General features: G+C 40.0%; 2 protein-coding genes across 3 annotated transcripts in view; one reads left to right on the top strand and one right to left on the bottom strand.

The window, feature by feature from the left end:
- Positions 1–128: 128 nt before the first annotated feature.
- Positions 129–26422, top strand: fam185a (family with sequence similarity 185 member A). Its single transcript, NM_001126906.1, is given in 8 exon segments — positions 129–531; positions 4375–4484; positions 6069–6192; positions 12774–12912; positions 22255–22296; positions 23294–23389; positions 24209–24343; positions 25031–26422. Coding segments are annotated over 3 exon segments (624 nt in total). The 5' UTR covers positions 129–140; the 3' UTR covers position 6192; positions 12774–12912; positions 22255–22296; positions 23294–23389; positions 24209–24343; positions 25031–26422.
- The window catches only part of fbxl13 (F-box and leucine-rich repeat protein 13), a 115261-nt gene continuing 112982 nt past the window's right edge, over positions 25598–27876 (bottom strand). Inside the window, exon 21 of one of the 2 annotated variants that reach the window (XM_002933102.5) lies at positions 25598–26939. In XM_002933102.5, the coding sequence (XP_002933148.2) occupies positions 26753–26939 (187 nt within the window). In that variant the 3' untranslated portion in view covers positions 25598–26752. The remainder of the gene's footprint in view (positions 26940–27876) is intronic. The other variant, XM_031899022.1, reaches the window with a different exon arrangement.

Here is a 27876-nt window from a genome sequence, read left to right as displayed (position 1 = left end):
TAGTTCGTCATTCGCTCGGTTTAGCTGCAATAAGCAACGTTTAAACTACAATTTCCATCAAGGCTTGTACTTGGACTGTGTGGCGCATTAGTAGAGCTAGCAGTGTCCAGGCGGTGATTGGGTTCGTGGGTGACTGAGAGATGAGTTCCCTGTTATACCGCGGCGGCTGCAGCTGCCTGAGCTGGGCAGGGAGAAGGGCCCGGGTGGTTGCTGCCTGCAGATGGAAGGGAGGCCGGGCAGCGGAGCCTCTGAACAAACCTCTCAAGCAATGGACTTTGATAGTCAGCCCCCAAAGCCGCCTTTGTGTAGAGCTGCCCTGCAGTGTGAGGGTGAGCTCCCAGGACCCCTTCGCCTATCCACACGCAGACCGGGTTTTCGTTACGGTTAGTGGGGTGGACCGTAATGTGCACCGGGGTCTGGATCTGGACAACATTGAAGTGAAGTACGAGGAGAGCTCCCGGCAGGTGGTCATCCACTCGCGGGACATTGACAGCCACACCTGCGTGGAGGTCACTACGCCAGTCCGCTTTGGTACGTAGAGGTATAGTTCAACGAGATTAGTAAAACAGTGAATGTAGCTACCCAAAGCAAGTATCACGGGGCTCAATGTATTATTTCGTATTACTAACTTATAGCCCACCCCCACATAAGGCTCCTCAGGGAAAGAGTGGCCAACCAATGTGGTGTTCGTTTATTAAGGTTCCTAAAAACTGTCTATTAACTTTCATGAGCATGAAAAAAGCACAAACTTGAAAAACGCTTTAAAGTAAATGGCCATCTTCCATATCACGCCTGTGGCCTTTGGAGTTTATGAGCGTTTTTTTTTTTTTTTGCAGCAAAACCTAGTGGAAAATTTTGCTCAGGGGTGGGCCAAGCCGCCAGGCACCCTAGGCAACACGGTCGGCCACCTCCCCCTGCACCTTTACCAACCCTGGCATGTGCTCTTGCACCAATGTGCAGTACCATCGCGGGGGATGGTGGAAGTTATTGCCCCTGCTGCGTAATGACAAGCAGGGGCAGTGACAAGGGAGTAGGGGTAGCCTGTCTGGTGCCCCCCCCCCCTCTTCTGTTTACCCCTAGTTTCAGCCCTGATTTTGCTTATCAAATCACTAGTCATTTTTGTCTATGTATCTGCTAATTTTAACAGTTACAGTGGTGTGAAAAACTATTTGCCCCCTTCCTGATTTCTTATTCTTTTGCATGTTTGTCACACTTAAATGTTTCTGCTCATCAAAAACCGTTAACTATTAGTCAAAGATAACATAATTGAACACAAAATGCAGTTTTTAAATGAAGGTTTACGTTATTAAGGGAGAAAAAAAACTCCAAATCTACATGGCCCTGTGTGAAAAAGTGATTGCCCCCCTTGTTAAAAAATAACTTAACTGTGGTTTATCACACCTGAGTTCAATTTCTGTAGTCACCCCCAGGCCTGATTACTGCCACACCTGTTTCAATCAAGAAATCACTTAAATAGGAGCTACCTGACACAGAGAAGTAGACCAAAAGCACCTCAAAAGCTAGACATCATGCCAAGATCCAAAGAAATTGAGGAACAAATGAGAACAAAATTAATTGAGATCTATCAGTCTGGTAAAGGTTATAAAGCCATTTCTAAAGCTTTGGGACTGCAGCGAACCACAGTGAGAGCCATTATCCACAAATGGCAAAAACATGGAACAGTGGTGAACCTTCCCAGGAGTGGCCGGCCGACCAAAATTACCCCAAGAGGGCAGAGACAACTCATCCGAGAGGCCACAAAAGACCCCAGGACAACATCTAAAGAACTGCAGGCCTCACTTGCCTCAATTAAGGTCAGTGTTCACGACTCCACCATAAGAAAGAGACTGGGCAAAAACGGCCTGCATGGCAGATTTCCAAGGCGCAAACCACTTTTAAGCAAAAAGAACATTAAGGCTCGTCTCAATTTTGCTAAAAAACATCTCAATGATTGCCAAGACTTTTGGGAAAATACCTTGTGGACCGACGAGACAAAAGTTGAACTTTTTGGAAGGTGCGTGTCCCGTTACACAGCATTTCAGAAAAAGAACATCATACCAACAGTAAAATATGGTGGTGGTAGTGTGATGGTCTGGGGTTGTTTTGCTGCTTCAGGACCTGGAAGGCTTGCTGTGATAGATGGAACCATGAATTCTACTGTCTACCAAAAAATCCTGAAGGAGAATGTCCGGCCATCTGTTCGTCAACTCAAGCTGAAGCGATCTTATGTGCTGCAGCAGGACAATGACCCAAAACACACCAGCAAATCCACCTCTGAATGGCTGAAGAAAAACAAAATGAAGACTTTGGAGTGGCCTAGTCAAAGTCCTGACCTGAATCCTATTGAGATGTTGTGGCATGACCTTAAAAAGGCGGTTCATGCTAGAAAACCCTCAAATAAAGCTGAATTAGAACAATTCTGCAAAGATGAGTGGGCCAAAATTCCTCCAGAGCGCTGTAAAAGACTCGTTGCAAGTTATCGCAAACGCTTGATTGCAGTTATTGCTGCTAAGGGTGGCCCAACCAGTTATTAGGTTCAGGGGGCAATTACTTTTTCACACAGGGCCATGTAAGTTTCGATTTTTTTTCTCCCTAAATAATAAAAACCCTCATTTAAAAACTGCATTTTGTGTTTACTTGTGTTATCTTTGACTAATAGTTAAATGTGTTTGATGATCAGAAACATTTTGTGTGACAAACATGCAAAAGAATAAGAAATCAGGAAGGGGGCAAATAGTTTTTCACACCACTGTATTTTAGGGTAGGTGCAATTCAGTAATACATTTATCCACATAAATCTGCAAAGACTGAATAGGTAATGGTTTCACAAACCTGCTCTGGAATTTGTTCTGGCACTATTATGTGGGAGCCAGATGCCAATGTCAGCTAATGCCATCATTGTTTGGCTTCATTGGGGCTTAATAAATGTGCTCCTCCAGTACAGACACAAGTAGAGGGTAAGTGTGTTTTTTACACTACCCCAAAGGCAAATGACGCACAGACTGATATTTGCAAACCCAAACACGCTGTATTAGTGAAGGGTGCACAGGGGGTGCAACATAGGTGACTGACACACAAGGTAGTGATGTGCGGGCTGGATCACAACCTGAGCCGACAACACAACATCAAAAGCAGGTCACAGACGGGTGCAAGTCGAGCCTTTCTGCCTCCCCACCCACCCCGCAACCTAACTGAACCCTGCCGCCGGGTCAAGCGGTGTATTTTTTATAGGTGCATGCTTGCCCTGCCCTCTCCGTGATGTCATGGATGGGGCGAATTAGGGTCGGGTGCAGGTTGACAAATAGTCCACCCACACATCTCTAATGCAAGGTGTGAGCGGAATGAGGCACAGCCTAAATCAGGACCCTGTCCTTGCTGCCTGCCCTAGGACAGGCAGTAAGTGCAGGGCTGAGCTGTGTCTCCAGATGTTGCTCTCTGTATGGAGTGCCCGATTTTTAAAGGAGAAGGAAAGTTAAAAATCCTTCCAAAATGTATTCCGCCTGATGAACAGTATCCACTGAGGGATCAGCACCCTCCAAACCTATGTGAAATGTAAGCCATGTAACATTTGTGGTGCAGTTTTCTCCTAATAGGGACATCAGCCTGGAGTATAAGGCAAGCGATTAAAATCACTGGGGGGTGCCTAATATTTGGCACCCCCAGTGACGTAGGCTTTCCTTCACTTTTAAACAGAAAGTTGAGCTTTTCTGATTCCCGTTTTCCTCGACATGCAACTCATTCTACATTCTGTAGGTATCAGGCAAAGAAGAAGGCTGATGCAAGCGTAGGGGCTGATTCCCAGTCCCTTGTGGCATCAGCTTTTGGGACTTGATGGCCTTCTGCTATCCATAGTGGGCAGTGTACAGATTCTCTGGAAAAAATGGGACATTATACTCTTTTGCCATTTTTTTGTGTTCAGACTGATAAGATCCATTTCGCATGAGACCCTGCAAATAACTTTAAACAAGATTCCTTAAAAATATAAAGCTCTGGGTGGCAATGAAATGGCTAAAATAAGATACATATATAATGGTAAATCATGCCCATTCATATATCAGATTTGTACACTACCTGTTACAGCATCAGATATGTGAATACATCTGCACATCAGTCCTATACTATCAGTACCTTCCTGCCAACCTCAACAATAAGATAATTTAATCTCCTCTACCCCCTTTTTTAACTTTCAACCCTTTTTTTGTTTTTTTTTTTACAACTGAAAAAATAGACTTATTTGCTTAAAATAAACTGTATGGCAGAACAGATAGCCTTCCTGCACTTCAGAGCTTTCTTGATGTTGGTTTCCAGGTAAGAGATCCCATACCTGCACTGACAGGATTTATAACAAAGTGTTCGTCTTTCCTCTTACTTTAGATGTGAATATCAAGACATCAGGGACTGGTTCTGTTAATATTAAAAAAATTGAATGTGACAACTGCCACATAGAAACCGAGAAAGGGGACAGTGTTCTGCAGTCAGTCAAGGTAATGCTCTGCTTGGCTGGGGTGGTTCTGATGCTACTAAGGGTGAAGACACATGGAGCTACTTAGTAGCAGCTACTTGTCACGGCTACTAAACACCAGAACATACCCTGCTATAGACAATAGTGAGAACTGCCTCTGCTAAAACACATGTAGAGACAATTATCAGCATTGTCTATTTTAGTAGCCGTGACAAGTAGCTGCTATTAGTAGCTCTAAATACACTTTAACTGGACTGTTCTACTCTGTAAATAAGTTAGATGAAAATGCAGATATTTATTTTCTTTCAGTTGTTCTTCAAAACCTAAGGGCTCTGGCACATGGGGAGATTAGTCACCCGCAACTAATCTCCCCGAAATGCCATCCCACTGGCGAAAATGTAAATCGCCGGTGGGATGGCATACGCGGCATCGCGCCACCGCATATGCCATCCCACCGGCGATTTACATTTTCGCCGGTGGGATGGCATTTCGGGGAGATTAGTCGCCCACGAACAGGGAGATTTGTTGCGGTCGACTAATCTCCCCGTGTGCCAGAGCCCTAAAGGAGCAATATACCCCTTTGTTTAACATGAATGCAATTAATAGGGCTTGTGATGAATATACTTTTGACTATTGTTTTAATTAAGAAAATTCTATGGTTTAGTTGAGCTAAACAAGGAAATTGAAGCTACTCCATGTTTGGTCTTTGCCCAGATAATTTTCCTGCATAATGGCTTACTTTTTACAAAAACAACAAAGGGGGAGACAATTGATACTGGTAATCTAAGAATTTAACTAACTAAGACCAAACACGGAGTAACTTCACTTTCTCTGTTTGATGAAGTAACCAAGACCATAGATTTTTTTTTTTAGATTAAAACAGTAGGCAAACATTCTGCTTGACAAGCTCTCAAACTGAACAAGAGAATATACTTCCGCTTTAATAGCATTTCTGGCTCCTTCTGTACAAAGCTGCTCAACTGTTGTCAGGCTACCTACCTCCTAAGTATTCAGACAACATTTTTGCCCCAATATTAAAGAACCTGCATGGCTTAGACAAAATGCAAAAATTTTTTTTTTCATATCTATAAGCTGTAGGGGTTTGTGAGCACAAGCTGGACTGATCATGCTCAGGGTCTAATATTTAAGAATTAGAGAAGGAGAAAATGCATCCACACATAAAGACTGTTTTAAATACAAAAATGAATTTAATTTGGAGAGTACACACTATAGTTTTATGACCACAGATAATAAGATAATGTATGTTCACAGTTTGGCACTCTTACTAGCAAACAAGACACCTCTTTGCTAATAATTAGGGACATCATTACATGACTGACTTGGGCTGACCCAAAGGCAGAGGTAGCAGAATGTGAGCGGAGATTGTTAGGTATTGCATATTGCTGCAGGACAAGGTGGTTTTTTTTTCTGGAATAAAAATAGGATTCTTCTTATTGTGTTTTCATATTTACTACTTAAAAGTGTTTTTGTTTTTTGTTTTTTTATCACAGACAGCCAGATAATCTGAAAAACAAGTGCAATATCCTGATGATTTATAGGCTGTGTGTCTGACCGTTTACATTTGATTGTTTGTTTGCTGTTTCAGAGCCACGCAGTTAACATACGCACAGATGGAGGCAAAGTGAGCTGCTTGGGGACAGTCTATGGAAATGTGAATATTTATGCTGCAGCACAAAGTGTAAGCAAGAATGGAAGATGCCTTTTCTGAGGTTAATTCTTATTTTGCTATAGTTCCTTTGGGAAAATTGTGTACAAATAATACCCCTTGTAGTGGGTAGCTGTTATGGTAATTGGTTTACTGGCAATAGTAACATAGTAAGTTAGGTTGAAAAAAGATACAATGTTCATCAAGTGTTGGTAATTTTAACCAACCAGAACCTTATTATACAACAAGACCCTGAGACAAGGTTCTCAGTATATCAAAGTATTTCTTTATTAATCAAACAAACACAGAGTCTTGTGGAAGCTTTCAGCAACACAGAACAGCAACTGAAATGTGTCACTAACAGCTTCAAATGAGACCCTGAAAGTCTTAGCCTTTTATAGAGTATGACATACCTTATCTAAAAAGTATATGATGCCCCCTTTTACAACTGTCTGTGTCCTCTGTGGTTACAGCTGTGCAAATAGCAAAGTGCATGTAGGGTCTTAGCTAGTCAGCACTATCATTTCTGACCTTTGTGATTTTATAAGATGGTATATTTGACTTTTATATTCTACTTTATACTTTGCATATATATTATATATATATATATACCTTTATCTCCTACCTCACCTGCCTTGGGTTGTCTTTATAGGGGACACTGGGGGATTTTATGTGTCCCTTTATACAGAACTTACCCGTCATAAGTGAGTGTCTCAACACAAGTTCAACCATAATGCCTATATATAACCTGCCTAACTGCTAGTTGATCCAGAGAAAGGCAAAAAACTCTATCGGAAGCCTCTCCAATTAGACACAGAGGGGGGAAAATTACTTCCTGACTTCAAGATGGCATTCGGACCAGTCCCTGGATCAACTTGTACTAAGAGCTATCTCCCATAACCCTGTATTCCCTCACTTGCTAAAATACCATTCAAGTACGACTGAGAGAATTTCACAACTCTCACAGTAAAAAACCTTTCTAAATATGTTAACGGAACCTTCTTCCTTTCCTTTTCCGTCTAATCGGAATGGGTGCCCTCGTGTCTGTTGGAAGGACCTCACCTACCGGTAAATAAAGCATCAGAGAGATTATTATACGATTTATACATGGTTATCATATCACGGTTAAGCACCTCTTCGGTGTAAACTTGGCCAGTCTTTCTTCAAAACTAAGACCATACCCTTTACCAGCTTAGTTGCCCTTCTCTGTAGCCTCTCTAACTCAATAATATCCCATTTGAGCACTGGAGACCAAAACTGAATGGTATATTCTAGATAGGGCCTTACCAGGACTCTGTAAAGTGGAAGAATAACCCCCTCCTCCTGTAAATCTATGCCCCTTTTATTACAGCTCAAAACCTTGTTTGCCTATGCAGCTGCTGCCTGGCATTGCTTGCTACAGCCAAGTTTATTATCTACAAGGACTCCAAGGTCTTTCTCCATAATGGATTTGCCAAGTGCAGTCCCATTAAGTGTATAAGTGGTTTGCATATTTTTACATACCATTTATCAACATTTAATCTCATCTGCCACTTCCTGGATAGAATTTATTGGGCTGCAGAGTTTTGTGTCATCTGCATACTGATACATTACTTATAATACCCTCCCCTAAGCCATTAATGAACAAATTAAACAAAAGTGGACCCAGTACAGAAACATCAGAAACCTGAGGGACCCCACTAAGAACCTTACTCCAAGTAGAGAATGTACCATTAACAACCACCCTCTGTACCAGATCCTGTAGCCAGTTTTTTATGGCACAGTATCAAATGCTTTGGCAAAATCAAAATAGATCACATTTACTGCAACCCCACTGTCTAGCTTTGTACTAATCTCATCATAAAAAGCAATGTCAAACTTACTGGCCTATAACTGCCAGGCTGAGATCTTAATCCCTTTTTTAAATATAGGAATGACATCAGCTTTTCTCCTAGATTGAACGGAGCCAACATTGCAGCTACTGGGTGAGTCTTGGAACTTTGGCTCCTCTATTCTATATACTGAATAAAAGCACATTTTGCCTTTTCTGTAGCAGTTATAACTGATACATTGTTATATTGAATTATTGTTCCCATAATTCAATGGAGCCACACACTCAACCCGCACCTTTTTACTTTTAATATACTTAAACTTTTTTAGGTTAGTCTTAGCCTCTGCCGCAATGCGCTCCTCATTTTCTACCTTTGCCTTCCAGATTGCTGTTTTACAAAACTTGTTATAGTGTTTATATTCAATAAATGCAGCTTTTTCCCCTTCTTCTTTACCTCCAAATTAAGACTTATAGCGTGGTTCTTAATGCTTCCACATTTACTTCTTAATCAAATAAATTTAGAACAGTAATGATTTAATATAATTTTAAACGACAACCATTGTTTCTATGCTCTGTAGCACTGTCCTTAAGGAGTTAAAATTTGCTTTTCTAAAATTCAGGGTCTTTGTTATCCCAGTGTATATTTGCTATTTACACTAAACTTCAAATGGAATAACATTATGGTCACTATTACTCAGGGGTTCAACCACTTGCACATTTGTTATACGTTCTGGGTCATTAGAGAACACTAAATCCAATATAGCATGGTTTCTGGTTGGCTTCTTAACAACCTGTGACATAAATTTGTCATGCAACAAGTTTCTAAACTTGTTCCCATTTACTGTCCTGACATTACTGATCCAGTCAATATCAGGGTAATTAAAATCCCCCATAATTATCACTTGCCCCAAACTAGCAGCCTTTTCTATTTGCAACAGGAGCTGAGCCTCTTCCTCTTCTCCTACATTAGGGGGTCTTAAGCTTACACCTACCATTAATTTGGTGGACATTTTACTATCCGTAAGAAGCTTAAACCATAAGTCTTCTGCTCTCTCATTTACTATCATCACTTTCTCCCTTATATTTGCTTTTAATTCCTGCTTAAAGAACAGGCACACCCCTCCTCCTTTTCTATTGTCTCTGTCCCTCAAAAACAAAGTATAGCCTCCGATGTTGACTGCCCAGTCATGCTCACCCATTTTCGGTCGTCTCGTCGATCAGGTGGGTTAAAAGATTTTGATCGGGCACCGTTGAAGATGCCCAAGCAAAATCTACGTTTGCCTATGCATCCATATGTAATACTCAAATGTTGCCACAAGATGGCCTGTGAATATTTATATTCATAATATTAGCTGCAAAGCTAATGCAAAATTCAGTAAATGCAATTGTAGATACTAAAATTTGTATATATTAGAAGCTAACATAACAGCATAGGTATTAAACTGTCCCAGTGCTGTTAGCAACAGAAACCAATGTTTTTTTATTTTCTAAATTGTATTCGTCTAAGCAAAAATAATTGCTATTTCTTTACTATTTATAACATCACCTGCCCAATGGTGATCAACCACAGACTAATTGGCTCCCTGTAGTTTACTATCTTTCACTGCATTTACACTGCACTTAAGTTTCTTGTCAGCAGAATTCAACCATATATAAACTGAGCAGGAGTTGATAATACCATGTAAGATTGGTCCCAAAACATAAAATGTTGTCATAGTACCTATGTCCATATTAGAAAATGTCATGATTATTTATATGCCACTGCCAACTATAAGGGCTCTGGCACACGGGGGAGATTAGTCGCCCGCGATTAACTCCCTGTTCGCGGGCGACTAATCTCCCCCGTGTGCCAGAGCCCTAAGGGGTTTATAATAGAAGGCAGTACTGTCTTCATCAGGGAGGCACTGGTCCTTGTGTTCCAAACACCAACACTGAAGACAGAAATTGGCCTAAATGCCATTGTTACAGAGCCTTAGGGCAGAACGAATTCTGCATGTATTATGTATGTATGTATGAATAACTTTATTTATAAAGCGCCACGAGGATACGCAGCGCTGTACAATCTTACAGAATACAGAATTACACACAGGGAGGACAAGTGTTATAATAAATACAATAAATAAGTATAAATATACAGTGAATAAGTGCCATGTGGTTAGATATGCAGTAGGAAGGAGGTCCCTCCCCCGTAGAGCTTACAGACTAACATAATGTAGTATGAAGTAGTGTAGTAAAATTAAAGAGAGGGTCAGATTGCCTCTAAATGCACCCCAGTGTAACTCGGGCAAGAAAAGAGTCAATCGGCTGGCCTCCCCAAATTTACTATACCCATTTACATCTTTTACCAATCGGCAAACAGGGAAATTAAAGCTACTCCATGTGTGGTCCTTGCAAGGCAGATAATTAGACCAGGAGTCCATTATTCAGGGGGATTACTGTGCTCTGATAATCAAATTATCTAAACTCAAGGACCAAACACAGAGTAGCTTCATTCTTGGTCAAGAACATAAAATATTTTTGTGATAACAATAGCCAAAAATTATGTTTGGTACAAGCCCTTGAATGTTGAAAAGGGGCTATACTGTTCCATTAAGTTCCCACCACTCTTCTTTTTGCTGCTGCATGTTAGATATGGAAGTTTGGTGAGCAGTCACTGGTGCTGACTAGAGAAGAGCATTTGCTGTATGCTGCACAGTTTGGACTCTGCAGATCTGGATAATGATTGTGATCCTGCTTAGAAATTAAGGAGGATTCATTCTGAATCAGAGCATCTATAATTCTATCTTGTATTAATAGTGTAGAGTCTTGTGCCAAGCACAAAATAGCTGGCTAATCTAAAGGGATTTTTCCCATTGGCACGCTGTCTGGAGAAAGATTCGGGCCAATAATTTTTTTTCTATTACTGGAAAAATATGGCCCTGTGAATTGCTCAGAAGGATACAGTTCTGAATTTGCTTTCTAGAATGCAACAAACCTTCTGTTTATTTCCTTATAATAAATTGAGTTGTTTTGTGATCTCACAAGAGCTGCTGTTGAATTTATGTAGTAAACTGCAATGGTTACAGAACTAATCAGCGGGTTTTGCCAGCATAGGATATATGAAGGATTTTTGTATTTCTATGTATGGCATGCCAGTATGTTTTAGAGCTGTAAACACTGGGCTGTACATAATTGTAACACTGAATATGCAGATCAGGATCACTGTGTCTTTTAAATTTGTAAAACATAATACATTTCAAAAGTATGACTTACTTTTCAGAAATTCAACAGATACACTATGATGAGGAGCAGGCATTGATAAGGCAGAGTTGCTATTCATTGCTTGTCAGGACTGCCTCATAGTCAACAGCTGTGTTCACCCAAGTATGTAAGTCCATGTAGTGTGATTAAAAAATCCACCAAAATTTATGTAAAATAGCTAAGGGTGCTTCTGTTGTTTCACATTTTACAGGTTATGGCTGCCCAGGCAGCATAGAAAACTCAGCTGCTGTGGCAGAGGCATGATATTAAATTATTATTACATGAATTTCTAAATTGGTTATAAAAGCACCTTGAGCAAATCCGTATTAGGTTTTTGTTTGTTTTGAGTGGGATTGGATGGGATATCCTTTGATGTATTAATTGCTAGAGACCTTAATCTGGCCATACACAGCTCATCTTCCCATGTATGGACCTATCTGGCTAATAATCATCTGGAAATCTACTGGACAGGTTTGAAAATCCTATCAGACAAGGAGCACATTGGTGCATCAATGCAGTCCTCTTCCCAACAGGCTAAACTCTGTCCCATTTGGCTGATCAATTTGTTTGGCAAAGATCTGCTTATTTTTTATGCTTGTATATGAGTAGCTTTATATATCTAGACTCAACAATTTGCTTATCATTGATACAGGCTTTTTACAGATTTCTGTAACCATTTGTCTGATGTGAGGGTAAATTTTTACATCTACATCAGTAGAAATCACTATTACAGTTACAGCCATTTTTGGAATAAAGATAAACAAAAGCATACATATCATGGAAAACGGAATTATTAAAAGGGCACTATACACTTATATAAACCCTTTTTAAGTTTGAGAAAAAAATATAGAACTTAATTTTAAAAAGGTTTTGGTTATTTTTTGGTTATTACTAGCCGTAGGAGGATACTTAGTATCTTACAATTTACTATCTGAGTTACTTTAACTAGAGATACTGAGCTCTGTGTAAACCACCCCCTCTCTTCACCCTTTGTTTTGACTGTTTTGTTATCAGGAGTCCATTATGCAGGGGAATTATCTTTGCACTGGTAATTTTAATCATCTACCTTATAAGGACTAAACATGGAGTACTCTCAATTTCCCTGCTTAAATCAAGAAATTATACAATATATTTTTTGTTATTAAAACAATATGCAAAAATATATTAAGCAGAAGCCTTATCATTGCACACATTAAGCACTGTATACCACAATTCATTTGTATTGCATGTAAAAAAGTTCAAAATTTTTTCTACGTATTTTATAAAACAATTGTTTATTTTGGGTGCAGAACATTCCACCCACAAGCTTACATTTATAGATAGGAGTGAGAGCCACTGTACGTCTGCTGTCTGGTAATAAACTCCTCTGCAGACCAAATACCCCATTTCCTTTGTTATCAGAACTTGTCTACATTCCATGTTATGACTGGTTGAGACTGGGTTTCATGGAGTCATTTCAAAAGTGCAAAAAAAATCAAAATGAGTTCAACTGAGCCAAGAGAATACCCCATTAATAAATATTACGGTTCTGGGTTCCTTGCTATTAAATCTTTTTTTTTTTTTTTTTTTTTTTTATTTTTTTTTTTTTTTTTCAGAGTGTTAAGATTGAAAAATTACAGGGAACATCTATAAACATATGCACTGAAGATGGAACATTGAAAGCCAAGTACCTATATACTGAATCGTCCTCCATATCTTCGGCTTCTGGGGACATCCGGCTCGGAAGTGTGCATGGTAAGTCTTCCACTGTCCAGTAAAGACAGTACTAATGCAGTTATTGTATATGTATGTATATCTTTATTTATAAAGCGCTACTTATGTACGCAGCGCTGTACAGTAGAATACATTAATACAAACAGGGTGTTAATAAGATAATAATAGATAAATACAAAGTACAACAATTAATACAGATAGATACAAGATAAATACAGCTGCAATAAGTTAAGAGTCGAGGACACAAGAGGAAGAAGGACCCTGCCCATCACAAATTCCCTGTTCTAAAACCATAAAGGTAATGGCACACATGATGATTTTAAGTGTTTTGTTGCCTGAGGATATATAGTGTTCCCCCATTTTAGTGAATTTCCATCAGACTCATGGAAACTGTTAATATTCTACTTAACAAGCATACCTGATACATACATGCTTTGGATCAAGTTCCATGCAGGATACCTCCGTAATTTTCTCATGTGGCTGCAGCCATATGGGAACAAGGCACTACTGATTGTCTGGCTTCAGCCTAAAATTGCATGCCTCTGTTCTGATTCCTTTGTAACAGCCAGCTTGTACGGGTGGTCAGCAGTTGAACAACTGATATCCTGAAATATTCCACATTGGGCCAGAGATCTGACTCAGTGTATTAAATCTTACTCACTGATTAAAAATAATTATGTCTATATGCTTAAATTTGGCAGGCACGGAGTGCAGGTGGGTCTTCAGTGCTGCTTTTTTTTTTACTTTACTGCTTCAAGTTTTAAGCCAAAGTTCACTTAGACAAAATATAAATAATCATTTAAGACAAAATATTTGTTTAAAACAGATATAGCCCCTTGGTTTATTTTAGTTCTTTAAGACAGGTTTGTTGCTACGCATATTACCTCAGTTTAGCGTATATTATACTGCACCTCTATTATACTGCAATTAAATGCATTTATTGTTAACTGCAATTATTTTTATTTAAAGAAATGGTTTGGTTCCTTGGCTCTATTCAAAGTATGGGCACAATGGCAGAAGAGCCACCAAGTACTTGGTCTACCTGCATGCTCTTAAGTTGTTGTTGTTGTTCACTGTGCTTTTAGGAGCAAGCTTGGCTAGAAATTATATGGCAGGGGAGAAAGAAGAAAGTTTATCTATATGAAATGCCTGGCCCTATCACAGTAAGATACATTAATGAGGAAAAAGGCAAATGCTTACTCATTGTAAGCAGGACACACATGCTTACAGAAACAGGTGGGTCTTTAAGGGTTTTTTGAAGGTTTAGATAAAGAGTTTCTGTCTGATAGCTTGTTATAGGTTACAGAGACAGAATCCTGAGAAGTTTTGCAGTTGGGAATGGGATAAAGTGATAAGAGGAGAATAGAGGTAAAGTTCAGAAGCAGAGTGTTGGTTGTGTGAAGGACTGTATGGTGGAGGTGTATCTGGAGAAAGCAATCAGAAAGATAAGACCTGAACCATAAAAGCTGAGTGTAAAATCTTTAGGAGGAGTGGATGGTCAACTATGTCAAAGGCTGCGGAGAGATCTATAAGGATGAGTGTGAAATAGTAATCTTTGGAAGATCATTGGTTACTTTCACCATTGCAGTTTCTATTGAGTGGGGATGGTGGAAGCCAAATTGCAGAGGATTAAAAAAATAGGGTTGTGAGTGAGATGCTGGAATAGTCATTCTTAAATAAGCCTTTTGAGCAGTTTAAAGGCATATGGATAAAGGGAGACTGGAAGATAATTGGTGGTATAGCTAGGATAAAGGGAAGGTTTTTTTGAGGATGGTAATAAGAAGTGCTTATTTGTATGGGGTCAAGGGAGCAGGTTGTAGGGTTGGAGCAGACCAGAAGTTTGCTGGCTTTCTCCGCTTTTACGGGGGGAAAAGAGTTTAAAGCAGATGCGACTATAGTACACATTAATTTAAGATTGTCTTCAAACAGTATGCTAAGTTTAATGTGGTCTTTTTTCTCTTTAAAGAAATTAGCAGTATTTTGTGATTGAAAGAGATTGATTGTAGCAGGAAAGCATTAATCTGAAGTGGAGGAAGTCAGAATCAGCTGAGCTAGTGTGCCACGGTTGGGCTTAAAGGAGAAGGAAAGGCTAAGTCACTTGGGGGTGCCAAAGTTTTAGGCACCCCAAAGTGACTTAAATCGGCTACCTTTTACCCCGGGCTGGTGCCCCTGTTAGGAGAGAAGAGCACCAGCACGGGGTAGCTGCAGCAAAGTTCCCTCCTTCCTGGTTCACTCGCTTGCGCATGCGCAGTAGAGTGAAAAGGCCGAACTTAAACTATAAAGACAGCTTTTCACTCTACTGCGCATGTGATTGGCCCAGGAATTTGCCGCAGGAAGGAGGAAGCGCTCGCTCCAGGTACCCCGGGCTGGTGCTGTTTTCTCCTAACAGGGGCGCCAGTCCAGAGTACAAGGTAAGCGATTAAAGTCACTTGGGGGTGCCTAACATTTTGGCATCCCCAAGTGACTTAACCTTTCTTGTCCTTTAAACTGGATAAGTGAGACAAATGGTAGGAGGAGCAAGGGTGCCAAGAGTTGATAAGGAGAGCATCATTGTAGAAGACGTTGCCATAGTCGGACAGGAAAGGAAAACAACAGAGGGTTATGGTTGTGAAGGATCATGAATATGGCAGGTAAAATCCCCAAGGATGAAGAAGAAGATCCAGAGAGAGAAAGAGAGACCAACATGAGAAAGTGAAGCGGTATCATTCTGTGAGAGCCAGGGTTCTATTAGTGCAAGGAGATCAAGGAAATTAAATGATTCAAAAACTGTAGAGGAATAAAAGGCTTTGAGCAAAGGAACAAAAAAAACGAGAATAAATATAAGTTGGTGGAGCAAGGGCCCAGAGTTTGGAGTGATATCACCTGCAGCCAGTAGAAGTAGGAAAAAGACTGAGGAGATGTGGAAAGAGGATTTGAAATGACTGCACCTCTGTGTATGGGCAGTAACTAGGGGACAAAGGTGTTGCAAGTAGTTATAAAGTGTATAGGAGCACGAGCGTGTAGATGGGAGCTTGGGAGGAAGATATGTGAATAGAATACTGACAGACAATAGGAGGGTTACAGGAAGAGACTACCTTAGGGAGCACTGTACATACAAGTAGTAAAAATGTGATTAGATTTTTTTCTGCAGGTAAATTGTAGTGCTATGTCTTTTGAGTGACTGCAGCAGGTGGGTATGATCTTCAGCAGTACATCAGTAAATCTTCTAACTTTTGAAGTCCCGGAATTCCATTAGCAGACAGAATCTGGGTCCTCTGTAATGGCTTTATTGAAAATTTCTCCAAAACCCTACTAGTCCCACCCATCTGTGGCACTTCCTGCTGCCTCCTTTCCCAGGCTGTGCAGGGGAGCCGGCGGCACTCAGTACACTGCAGTTTAGGTAGGAACCAATCAGCAGCTAGGCTAACCTGATAGGGAACTGAAGCCTGTCTTTGCATGTGTGACTGCAGGGCTGTGAATGTCTATCCCTCTTCTACTGTTCTTCTGGCAGGGACTGTTGGACACACCCACCCCTCATTCAAAACACAGACAGGGACCTGAGAGGATCTATAGGGAGCCATTTTTACAAATAGCATTCATTTTTAGCCCAGAGTGAAACCAGCACAATATATTTTTCATATTTGCCTACAAGATTAGAGTTTTTTTTAGTTTATTTTATATGTCTCCTTTAAACTCATCTAGATCACGTATAAACCAATCATCCTTGCAAATGCTCTCCCCCAGCAAATGCACTCCCCCAAAGATTTCTTAATAAATGGGAAGAGGAAAATCTGGGTACTTTTGCACACAGGTCTGGGGAATGACAACAGATTCTAATTAGTCAAGCAGTAAACTGATCAGCCAGCTGTGACAGAGTAGGGGAGCATAATAGTAGGGAAGTGCACTCAGGGGTAGGACCCAGGTATATTTACATCGTAGGCAAGGCTTTAAAAACTGTTAATGTTAAAAAAAAAATCACCAAAAGAGACAGGGCGTGGAGTGTGATGATTTGGACAGGCAGCATGGAAGGAGTGTGAAGATTTGGACAGGCAGCATGGAAGGAAATAATCACACCAAAATACTATGCCTGAGAATTAGCTGGAGGCGGAATGTGAGCAGAGGTCTGTTTATTCTACCAGCTTTACTTCTATTGGGAGCTGTATTCACGACATGGGGCCCATGGCAGGAGAACTGCCAAGTACAAATATTTCCACCATTTTCACTCTGTTATTTATATTCATCTCACATTCACTCGGCAAGTTGTTACGGTTTGTACTGCACCTAATTTGTCATTACTTTTAAACATGAACTGACAATGTAAAAGCAGAGGAGGAATGCTTAGCAAATGCGGTATGGATTGTTGTATAGTTATATATTTATCCATTAATTTCCTGGATCTGAGAGTAGTATGGGATATTCCTTGTAAAACAGATATTAAATGTAGTACACTGCCCTCCTTGATATTTAGGACAAAGACATTTTTTTCTTTGATTTATTCCTCTGGTCCTCAGTGTAAAATTTTAAATCAAACAATTCAGATGTGATAAAAGTGCACATTCCTGACTCACCATTTTTCACATTTCAGGTTCACCATGTAAAAATTGCAACGCTTTTGATACATAGTCCCCCCAAATTTCAGGGACCATAATGTTTGGCATAATTGGCTTCACAGGTGTTTGTGATAACTCAGGTGTGTTGCATTGCTACATTAGTGCAGGGATAAGATACCCAGGCTGCTTCTACCATTTGGAGTCTGTAGTTGCTATTGCTCAATATGAGGAGAAAAGCTGTGCCAACGTAAGTCAGGGAAGCTATTATGAGACTGAATAACAAGAATAAAACCATTAGAGACATCGGTCAATCATTAGGATTACCACTTTAACTGCCTGGAATATCACTAAGAAAAAGAATGCACTGGTGAGCTCTGTAATCACAAAGGGACTGGTAGGCCAAGGAAGACCTCCACTGCTGATGACCGAAAAATCCTCACTATGGTAAAGAAAAATCCTCAATCTCCCGTCCAACAGGTCAGAAACACTCTTCAGGGGGCAGGTGTGTCTTTGTCAGAGACTACTATCCACAGAAAACTACATGAACAGAAATACAAAGACTACACTGCAAGATACAAACCACTAATTGACCACAAAAATGGCCAGATTACAGTTTGTGAAATAGTTGCCTGCAGAATTCTGGAAAAAAGGTGTTATGAACAGACGAGACCAAGATTAACCTGTATTAGAGTGATGTTGCATGTTGCTGTCCATTTAAAAATCACTTTTATTTAGCCATATTAAAACTGAAGGTGCATGTGCAATAGTGGACCATAAGCTTAACATGTTTCACTTCTTCAGAATCAAACTTCTGGTGCACCTCCAGTTTTAATATGGCTTTTTTTTAGTGCTCTGTACTTTTTGATGCAGAATCCACTGTATTACCGCCAAGGAACCAAGCATACGTGTAGCACAAATTAAGCAGCGACCAGTTAGTGTACCCATGAACTAATCAAGATTATTAGAGTGATGGCAAGAGGGACGTGTGGAGACGAAATAGAACTGCCCAAGATCCAAAGCATACCAGCTCATCTGTTAAACGTGGTGGGGGTGTTATGGCTTGGGCATGTATGGCTGCTGGCTGCCACAGGTACTGGCACACTTATCTTTATTGATGATGTAACTGCTGATGGCACTTGCACATGAATGCTGAGGGGTATAGAAGCATTTTATCTGCTCAAGTTCCAGTCAATGCCTCCAAACTCTTTGGGCAGTGCTTCATCCTGCAACTAGATAATGATCCCAAACATACTGAAAAGCTAAAAAATGTTAAATTCTTGAATGAGACTAGGTATAAAGTGTAATTTCTACACGGTGAAAATGAAATGTATGCAAATAACTTAAAGCCTGTAATGTGAACTTTAATCACGTCTGAATTGTTTGATTTACAATTTTATACTAAGGAGCAGAGGGGTAAATCAAAGAAAAATGTGTCAAACATTATGAAGGGCAGTGTATATACAACACAGTGTAAGTGCCTCATTGACTACATTCCTCCACAGTGTCTTGCTATTCTGTCTTATCTTGGGAATACGGCAGCAGATGTCACGGAGTGTGTTATGTGCCGCTGGCTGGGGGTGCCCCAAGAATGCAAAAAGGGGCAGCTGTTGCCTGAAATTGTAGACAAGCACCTTTTCAGCTGCCAGTCACAGCCTTCTGCATACGTGTTGCAATCTCCATTATCGCTAATATAAATCAATCAGCAATCATTCTTTTGTCATGACTCTTCTCACCTTAAGCACCTGTGTGTCAGGGATCATAGAATCTATGGTGCCTGGGGCACCATTGCCCCATATATGCTGCAAATAAATTACTCAGATGATGGGAGCTTCTCCTGTGACCTTCATTGTTGGTATAGAATATCACAGTGCTAGTGTCATACATTCTCCAGATTCCACCTTTATCTCTACCACTCTGGGTTCTGTCTAACAACATGGAAACATCAAACACACTGCACAGGAAGGCTTAGATGAATTTATATCACCACTTAATCATAAAGCTGTGGTACAATTTTATGCAAGCGGATCTTTTACAATGCATCACTTATTGCACAGTTTTACTGTGCTTTATACACAGGTTGTTAAGTAAGATGAAGTTGCAGCTCCCCCCTCACCACACAAGGTGCTAAGCCATTTCCAGCTGCGTTATTTTTTCCCCTTTCTAATGCCTCTTCATTTAAAGTTTTGCCTTCATATGAACAAAAGTGTCTATGTAACCTAAAAGATTAAGCTCTTCTCACTCCTTCCTTGTTTAGTGCAGCAGTCCCACAGGCATGGAACATTCATTTGGGGGAGATGTTGGCTTCCCGTGTGCAGTTCCTGCTAGTTATCCAGATGGTTGCAATCAGCGGCTCCGTGGCCCAGTGCAGATTGTCAGTAATAAGCAGTGAGGGAGCAGTTTCTTCCTTGTAACACCCACAGGTAGTTATGGAGCATTGTGACTACAGAGAAAGAGAAAATCATTCTGAGCACAGCCAGTGTTACCAATACAACCAGCTGGGCTCGCTTTATTTTTGCTCTAGACATAAAATGTCTACATTCTTTGGAGTATTATTGTGCATTTGGCCCATGAGCAGATCATTTGCAGTCCATCTTTGATGCTCCGTTGCTGTTGTGTTGTAAACAAACTCCTTCCTCAGTATGTGAATGAAGCAGACTTTAATTCAAACAAGTTATATGGAGCTTATATTAGGAACTATTCTGCACTACTTTATAACAGGAATGTACTATTTCAGTCCCCCTAGCCAGTGATATATGCATTTGGTTATTACCAATAGTATATGTTGTGTGGCACCTATGTTATTGGCCTGACTGGCAAAAATAAAACTTGATTCTAGTATTGTTTTGTTTGCAGAATATTTGCTACCTGTCTTCTGTTCTGAATAATACTTGAAACACTGTGCCCTGCATTTTTGTTAGGTTGCTGTTTGGGAAACATCCACCACCCACTCAGTAGCTTGCCTGTCAGAGTCTGTATCAGTGGGCAGAAGCTGCTGTTAATTTATGGTGCCGTAGGCAATTTCGTCTCTGTCCCCCTGTAACCAGCATTAAACTTGTACAAGACAAGTTTTATATAAGCTTAAACCAACAATATGATAAAAAGTGGAATCTGTTATCCGGAAACCCGTTATCCAGAAAGTTCTCAATTACATCTCCCATAGACTACATTACAAGCAAATAATTCTAATTTTCAAAAATCATTCCTTTTTCTTTTTAATAACTAAACAGTACCTTGTACTTGATCCCAACTAAGATACAGCAGGGAAAATTAGTATTGAACATGTCAATGTTTTTCTTAGTAAATATATTTCCAATTTGTTGACATGAATTTACACCAGATGTTGGTAACAACCCAAATAATCCACACATACAAAGAAATCAAAACAAAGAAGTCTAAATTATGTGTAATAAAGTGGAATCATACAGGGAATAAGCATTGAACACATGAAGAAAAACCTGCTGAAATCTGTCCGTATTTAGAAAGCAATGCTGTCCCCTTTCAGTGCAAATTAATATCAACTGGCTTTGTCCTAATTGATGCCCTATAAATAGGTTTCTCATTAGCAAGGTCTTGCACAAGAAGCATCTCATGATGGGTAAAAGCAAAGAGCTCTCTGAAGACTTTCACAACCTTATTGTTGCAAAACATATTGGTGGCATTGGTTACAGACGTATTTTCTAAGCTTCTGAATGTTCCAATGAGCACCGTTGGGGCCAAGCATCCTTAATTTCCGTGGCCAGAGTCTGCGCAGTTCTCTCCTGCTCTCCCTCCCACTAGAATGCTAAGGACTCCCTCCCCTTCCCTTAGGAATGTATGATCTCAGCTATAACGGCTAGAGACTGCAGGCAGAAAGCTACCTAAAATGGCAGCTGCTGTCTTAAGCAAAGGGAGAAAGCTTCTAAAGCTGTTTACTCAGGTATGTTAATGGTTTCTGCAGAATAATTATATTGTTCTAGGTGGCACTAATGTGGCAAATCTATTGGCAGTAAAATGCCAAAATTACTTTCCTTCTCTTTTAGTACATATTTAAAAAATGGTTTTTTAGTAGACTGCAGGTATAGCAATCCAAAATTACGGAAAGATCCCTTATCCAGATAACCTCAGGTCCCGAGCATTCTGGATAACCGGTCCCATACCTATATGGCTGTGATTTATATCTTGGCTATATACTTTATTGGAAATGGCCAAGCTCAGTTTTAAGTCTGCATTATTTATTGTAACTTGCCCATTTACCTGTTTTTTTTTCTTAGTCAGTCAGGGTGCTACTGCTTGGGAGACAGAGTACCCCAGGTGGCAGGTGTAGCAGGTTACAATATTTGGAAGAAGTGGCTTCTGGTAACTTCAAGAGACAAATTTCCATTATTTTAAAACAAAAAGTTGTCTCTCTTAGTGCTGATGCAGGAGAGATAAGTATGGGGAGGGGGCAGCAATAATGGCAACCCATTCATTGGTTTAGAATTATTTGAAAGGTTCTGGATATACCTATATGCTCTTTTTTTTTTTAAATCAATTGCTGGTTCAAGAACACTGTCATGAATTTTTATGTTTTCCCTATATTTCTTTGGGGGGGGGGGGGGGTCTCCTGTTTTTTTTCCCCACACTCCAAAAAACATAGTTTAGTTGGTGCCCTTAAAAGGGCAGTGTGTAATCCTTTGTTCAAGATGAGTTGAAAGAATAGGACGTATGCTGCACACATCAGTAGGTATGTTCCCCAAAGGGTGGTACTTTCTGTATCTCACCATAACCTCCATGTTTGGCCTCAGATCGTGGGAGGTAGCACCTTGGTGCTACAGTCATTACTTGCAGTTAATCAGTTTGTGTTCTCTCCTTGCAGGTGATGTCAATCTACACAGCCAACATGGAAGTGTTACAGTAGGTAAATGCCTTTTTTTCTTAAAATGTTTGTCAGATGTAATCAAATCAGGAAACACTCAAGGTTTGATCAAAGGTTGGCCAAATTTTCAGTCCTTAGGAGGTTTTTCATGGTGTGAGTAATGGCCTATCCAATTTAAAGGGCATTCTCCTCTGAGCACTTTTGAAGTTTGCATTAGTTTTCTATTGATTAGCAGTTTTAGACGGCTAATAGCAGACTTTTGTCTAAACAGCTCTTTTAGGAAGTCAGAGAGGACCTTAACTGTCTTTGCGGTGTACATTTCAGAAATGTATTGAAAAACAGTGTGAATACATTTACATCAATTCATTTTTTCGGGTTTAAATCCCCTTTAAGTAATGTCCAGTATTCTCATTTAAATGGATACTGTCATATCTCCCATTTTAAAATAATTATAATATGCTCACTCAAACTTGAAGGCAGTGTTCTCCCCAGGTCACTTTAGTGGGGACGGATCACATGGCAGTTTTTTGCCCACCTCCCAGCTCTGACCCCACTCCAACTCCACATTGTGCACTAAAAATTTCATACATGAGCTGGTAGGACCATGTACTGTATTTGCTAAAATGCACAGTCCTGGCGCCATTTGCAAAGACTATTACTTTAAAGCAGTAGTTGTTTTAGGCACAGTTTTTGTTTTTCCCATCCAGTGTTTTTTTCCTCTAGAGAAAACACTGCTTAAAGAGAAATATAATTTGATGTACATGTATTATTTTGTTAAAGTCTGGCAAAAGGCAGAGCAACCTTGTACCATAAGACACTTAAGGCCCAGACATGTAGTTTTCCTGGCAAAATTGAAGGAGTAGGTTATGTGTGCAGAATTTAGAAGATAAAGTGGCATTGCACAGAGGTCTCTTAACTGTTGTCTAATCAGCTCACAAAAACAAGGGATTGATCAGTGCATATTCCCTGGTCCCGTCTTCTTAGTAATTTAGTATCTGCATATATCTTAACAACAGGGGTTTTATTTAATGCCTTTTAGGCTCTCTGGATGGCAGTCTGTCTGCATCTACTTGTGATGGCGCTATGGATATTTATGTGAGCCAAGTGGGACAAGTTCATCTGAAATCTGAGGAAGGTAAGAATGGTATTAAGGAACCATGATTATTTCAGTATTAGTTGTTCCGTATCAGTGAATCCTTAAAGTGGTACAAACACTAAAATGTTCTCCTGTAGCATTCCAGTCTTTCTAAAATACATGTTCTCCATATCAGTTTGATATAGATGAGACATACTCAGTGCTGACTAATAGGGTAGGTTAATGGCAAGTTGTCATGATAGAGATGAACCTTGGAATTAGAAACTTCCAGTCCCTATTTACTGGGCAGTCTAACCTGTAATTCATAAAGGAAAACCCACCTTTACAAGTAAATGCTCCCAAGAATGGCTTCATTTGACAGGTATCGAATGACGCCAACAAACCCACTAAAACTCACCCTAAGCAAGTAACTGCTGTATATGGTGTATTCATGTAAATGTGTGTATATAATTACCAAGAGAGGTGCAAAGTCTTTGTGTTTTAGTGGTATATCTCACAGAAGGGTTGAACATAATTGATTTGTCTTTTTGTCATTCTTAATTAACAATGTATTTCATAGACTCCCAGTACCACTGGATTTTAGTATAATCTCTGCCTCATTTTTGAGCTTTTTTTTTTACTGGCTTGGTCTGGAGGCGACCTGGCAGCTTCTGCTATAGCCCTTAGGGATATCATCTTTTGTACTGAAGACCCTAAACTGTATGCTCATTACAAGCCCTACACAGCATGGGAACTCATTTATAATGGGTGGAAAACAAACACTATCAAATAAAAAAATGTATTTATATAAAAGGTGAAACAAAGGGTAAACATTTTTTCTTTGTGAACTGCTCTGTAATTCCATGTCTTTCCACTAAGGGTGCATTACAGTGAGAGTACCCGAGAAGCTTCCAACGTCGCTACAGCTGGCTGGAACCACGGTTGATGTGAGCCCAGACATTCAGCTGAATGAAATCCAAACTACTTCCAAAGAGGGCCAGGTGACTCTAACAGGTAAAGCCTGATACATTAGTGAGACTTGGAAAGTCTGCACATTTAGTTAGGTTTAATGACTTTTGCATCTTGTATCCTAGGGAGGATGCCTGTACAGCTGCTTAGAGTCAATCCCTAGAGATATTTGTGTTTTGTGCTGGAAATCCTAAACCAGACTGAGTCATAAAACAATATAACCCTCTTGGTTTTGTCATGATTGCCATATTCATAAATAATCCGCTGGACTGGATTTTTTTTTTACAGTGAAAGACATACAAAAGGCATATTATTTTAATATTCCACATGCAACCCACACTGCTGTGCTTCTGGCTTTTTCTTACAGTAGCCTCAGGAATTGTGTAGCAAGCAGGAAGTCAAATATGGATTAATGTCAAATATGGATTAATGGTCAAAATAGGTGCCACACATTCTATTAGTAAATTTATATTACTGTGTAATTCTCCATCTAAAACATAGTGAAGTAGTTGTGGGTTATATGACAAAGTTTTGCCCAGTGAGGTTTACTCAGGGTAGCCAACTTGAAATTTGCTTGCAGGATGGTTTTGGTGAGTTACTAGAACACAAGTCAGTACTTTGAACTTTGATTCTGTCTCTGCTAACTCGAAAAAGGAAGGGTTCTCTGCTAGATATTTAAGAATGCTGGTATCCAAAATATCTCTGACATGTCCCATTGTTTTCCATTTTCAGCCTCCATAAATGCAGCCAATGGAAGGGAGAGGTGGATTAAAGCAGAAAGCAAAAGAGGAACAGTTTCCCTAAAGACTCAAAACTGGCTCCAATCTCTAAAGTTTCACACAACCTGAACATGTATGCACTGACCTGATGGAAAATTCAGTGTCAATCCGGCTTTTGGCTTTGCTACTTCAAATGGCTGTAAGGTTTTCTATAGCAGTGGATCACTTTCCCTATTACAGATTTGCATGTTGGCAGGTTTAATCAGGAAATGATCTACCACACAGTTCTGTTTTTGCCATTTAAGGCTTCTTGTGCTTAAAGAGGACATTTTCTGTTTCTTTGAAAAGCTGAGGAATGATAAGATAAAAGCCATGCTTTATTGTATGTATAACTGTATAGTGTGGTGGGTAGAACACCATTACACATAGCATTGCATCATATTATGTTAGCTTATGCACTGTGCCTTCTGTACTACATGGTCCCGATCTACACAGCCATGTCAAGGTTTTTTTAATAGAAATTTAGCCATGTTGGCTTCTATTCAGGGATCTGCTAGAGGAAAAAAAAAAACAGTAGTTGTAGGTTTTTAATCCAACAGGTTTTACAGCTTGAATATATACACGTACAGACTTTGTCTATTTTAATTCCAAGTGATAATACAGGTAATAGAATATCTTGTATGTACACAATGCTGTGTTCTAATGCAATATTGTGCGTTAAGGACAATCTTCTGCGTGGGTAGCCTGTTATGTATGCCAATTCTTTTAAGAAAACACAATTATTCATTGACGTTATAAACTAGAATATTTTTTCTAAGGATACAATTCCTGTTTGTTCCAAGTTGGGTACATAGTCAGTAACACTAATGTAGGGATTGTTCAAGGTGACTAGACAAAGTCCTGTATGATGGCCACTGTAGTTAGCAATAGACGAATCATATTGTGGTGTTTACTTACAATTTTATACACAAAACTACAAAACTTTTCTTTAAATTTTATGATTAGCAGAAACTTTACAGTTGGCCAGAAATTAAGCATGGCACTGGCAATGAGAGGGTTTTGTTAAAAGGGGACTTTCTAAATAAATTCAATTAAAATTCTGTTACTTTTTAGTATCCCCCTCTCAGCAATCTGTCTCTCTTACTTCTTTCGTCATGCAGGAGTTGGAGTCAGGGTTTCTCATTGCCTAGACAGTGTATTAGCATTAGAGCTTACTGGCTTTCAGCTATCTGTCATTTCAAATCTGATTCACTCCTGGGTGTAGAGAGACAGATGCTGGTCGGAGGATACTAAAGAGTACCTAGATTATTTCAAAATCAGTACAGCATGTTAACGGATGTTAATTAGAAAGTTTCTTATTTTTATGAGAAGCTTATATTAAACTTTTATCACCATTTTTTTCCCATTAAAAAAAAAAAAGAATTTAAAAAAGACTTGGATTTATAGGCTTAATCTGCTCACTGATCATGTGTAATGGGACCACACACGGTTGGCCATAATCTTAATGAGCTAATTGCAAGGGAACTGAGTGGTCCCCTGTCTGTCACTTCAGCGTGAATCTGTGGCACCAAACAAAAGCATCTTCAGACCAAACAGAAATACATCAAGTTAAAAGTATTCACAATGATCTTTGTGAGCTGACACTGTATGCAGCACCACCTCCATTTCAATTTTAGCTTGGAACAGAAAAATAATTTATTACAAATAAAGTTTGCATTTAGTATATGCATTTGCTTTACAAACTCTCATCACTTGCATTGGATAACATTTTGGGTGTATTTTCCTCAGCTTCTTCCGTTTCTTCCAAATGAGAGAGCCCATGCAGCAGATTCCCATGGCGATCATATCCAAACCACAGGGGAGGGTCTTCATTATTATACTGCAGCAGTTGAAGCTTTGATTCCATCTTCACTGCAGCTGCCCTGCAATATAAGCAAAGGAAAGAGAAATCTGCAGCTGATTCCTTGCTAACTCAACTGCACAAGTCTTTGTGCTCACAAGCTTAAGAAAGCATAGAAATATTGTGATGACTTGAAATAAAAATGCGAGTCATGGGGCTGGGCACCTAATCGTGTCACTTATAACCCAAGGGCCAGTGGTAGGATTTAACTTTTTTTGGCACAATGGACCTCATTTATAGACACTGGGCAAATTTGCACCTGGGCAGTAACCCATAGCAACCAGTCAGTGGTTAAAGGAGAACTATACCCCCGGCCGCAAAAAGCACCTATAACTATCACTGCCTAGATCTTCCTCACCTCTCCCTTAACGCATTGTTTTTAAAGGACAAGGAAAGTCAAAATCTATTAAGCACACTATTAAATAGTACTACTATTGCTGTGTAAAAACGCTATATTTCTGGCTTGCCTAATGAAAGATTTACAGAGATGCACCTGCTACATTCTACGTACTTGTTTCAGTGAACGGCGCCGCCATCTTTAACAAGGGAGGCCCCCCCCCCTCCCCCTGCGTCCTTCTCTCTGTCTCCCCCCCCGCCAGCAGCTGCGTCCTTATGTGTATCCACTGCTCAAATCTTGCAGGCTTGTGTCCTCTTGTCAGCACCCAACCCCCCCCCCCCCCCCCCCCCCCAGCCACCGCCGCTTGCATCCTCTTAGGCTGATGCCACACCAGGCGTAGGGCTGATTTTTTCGCTTGCCGAAAATTCAGCCCTACGCCTGCTACTTGTGCCTGCACCCGAATGAATGGGATACGCTCGGGTACAGGCACATGTAGCCGATATACGCATGAAAACGCGTGAGAATGCAAAGTCTCGCATTTTCATGCGTATATCGGCTACATGTGCCTGTACCCGAGCGTATCCCATTCATTCGGGTGCAGGCACAAGTAGCAGGCGTAGGG

The sequence above is a fragment of the Xenopus tropicalis genome, chromosome 3 (genome assembly GCF_000004195.4).
Source record: "Xenopus tropicalis strain Nigerian chromosome 3, UCB_Xtro_10.0, whole genome shotgun sequence".
Classification (NCBI taxonomy): Eukaryota; Metazoa; Chordata; class Amphibia; order Anura; family Pipidae; genus Xenopus; species Xenopus tropicalis.
This window is presented reverse-complemented; position numbering and strand designations above follow the sequence as displayed.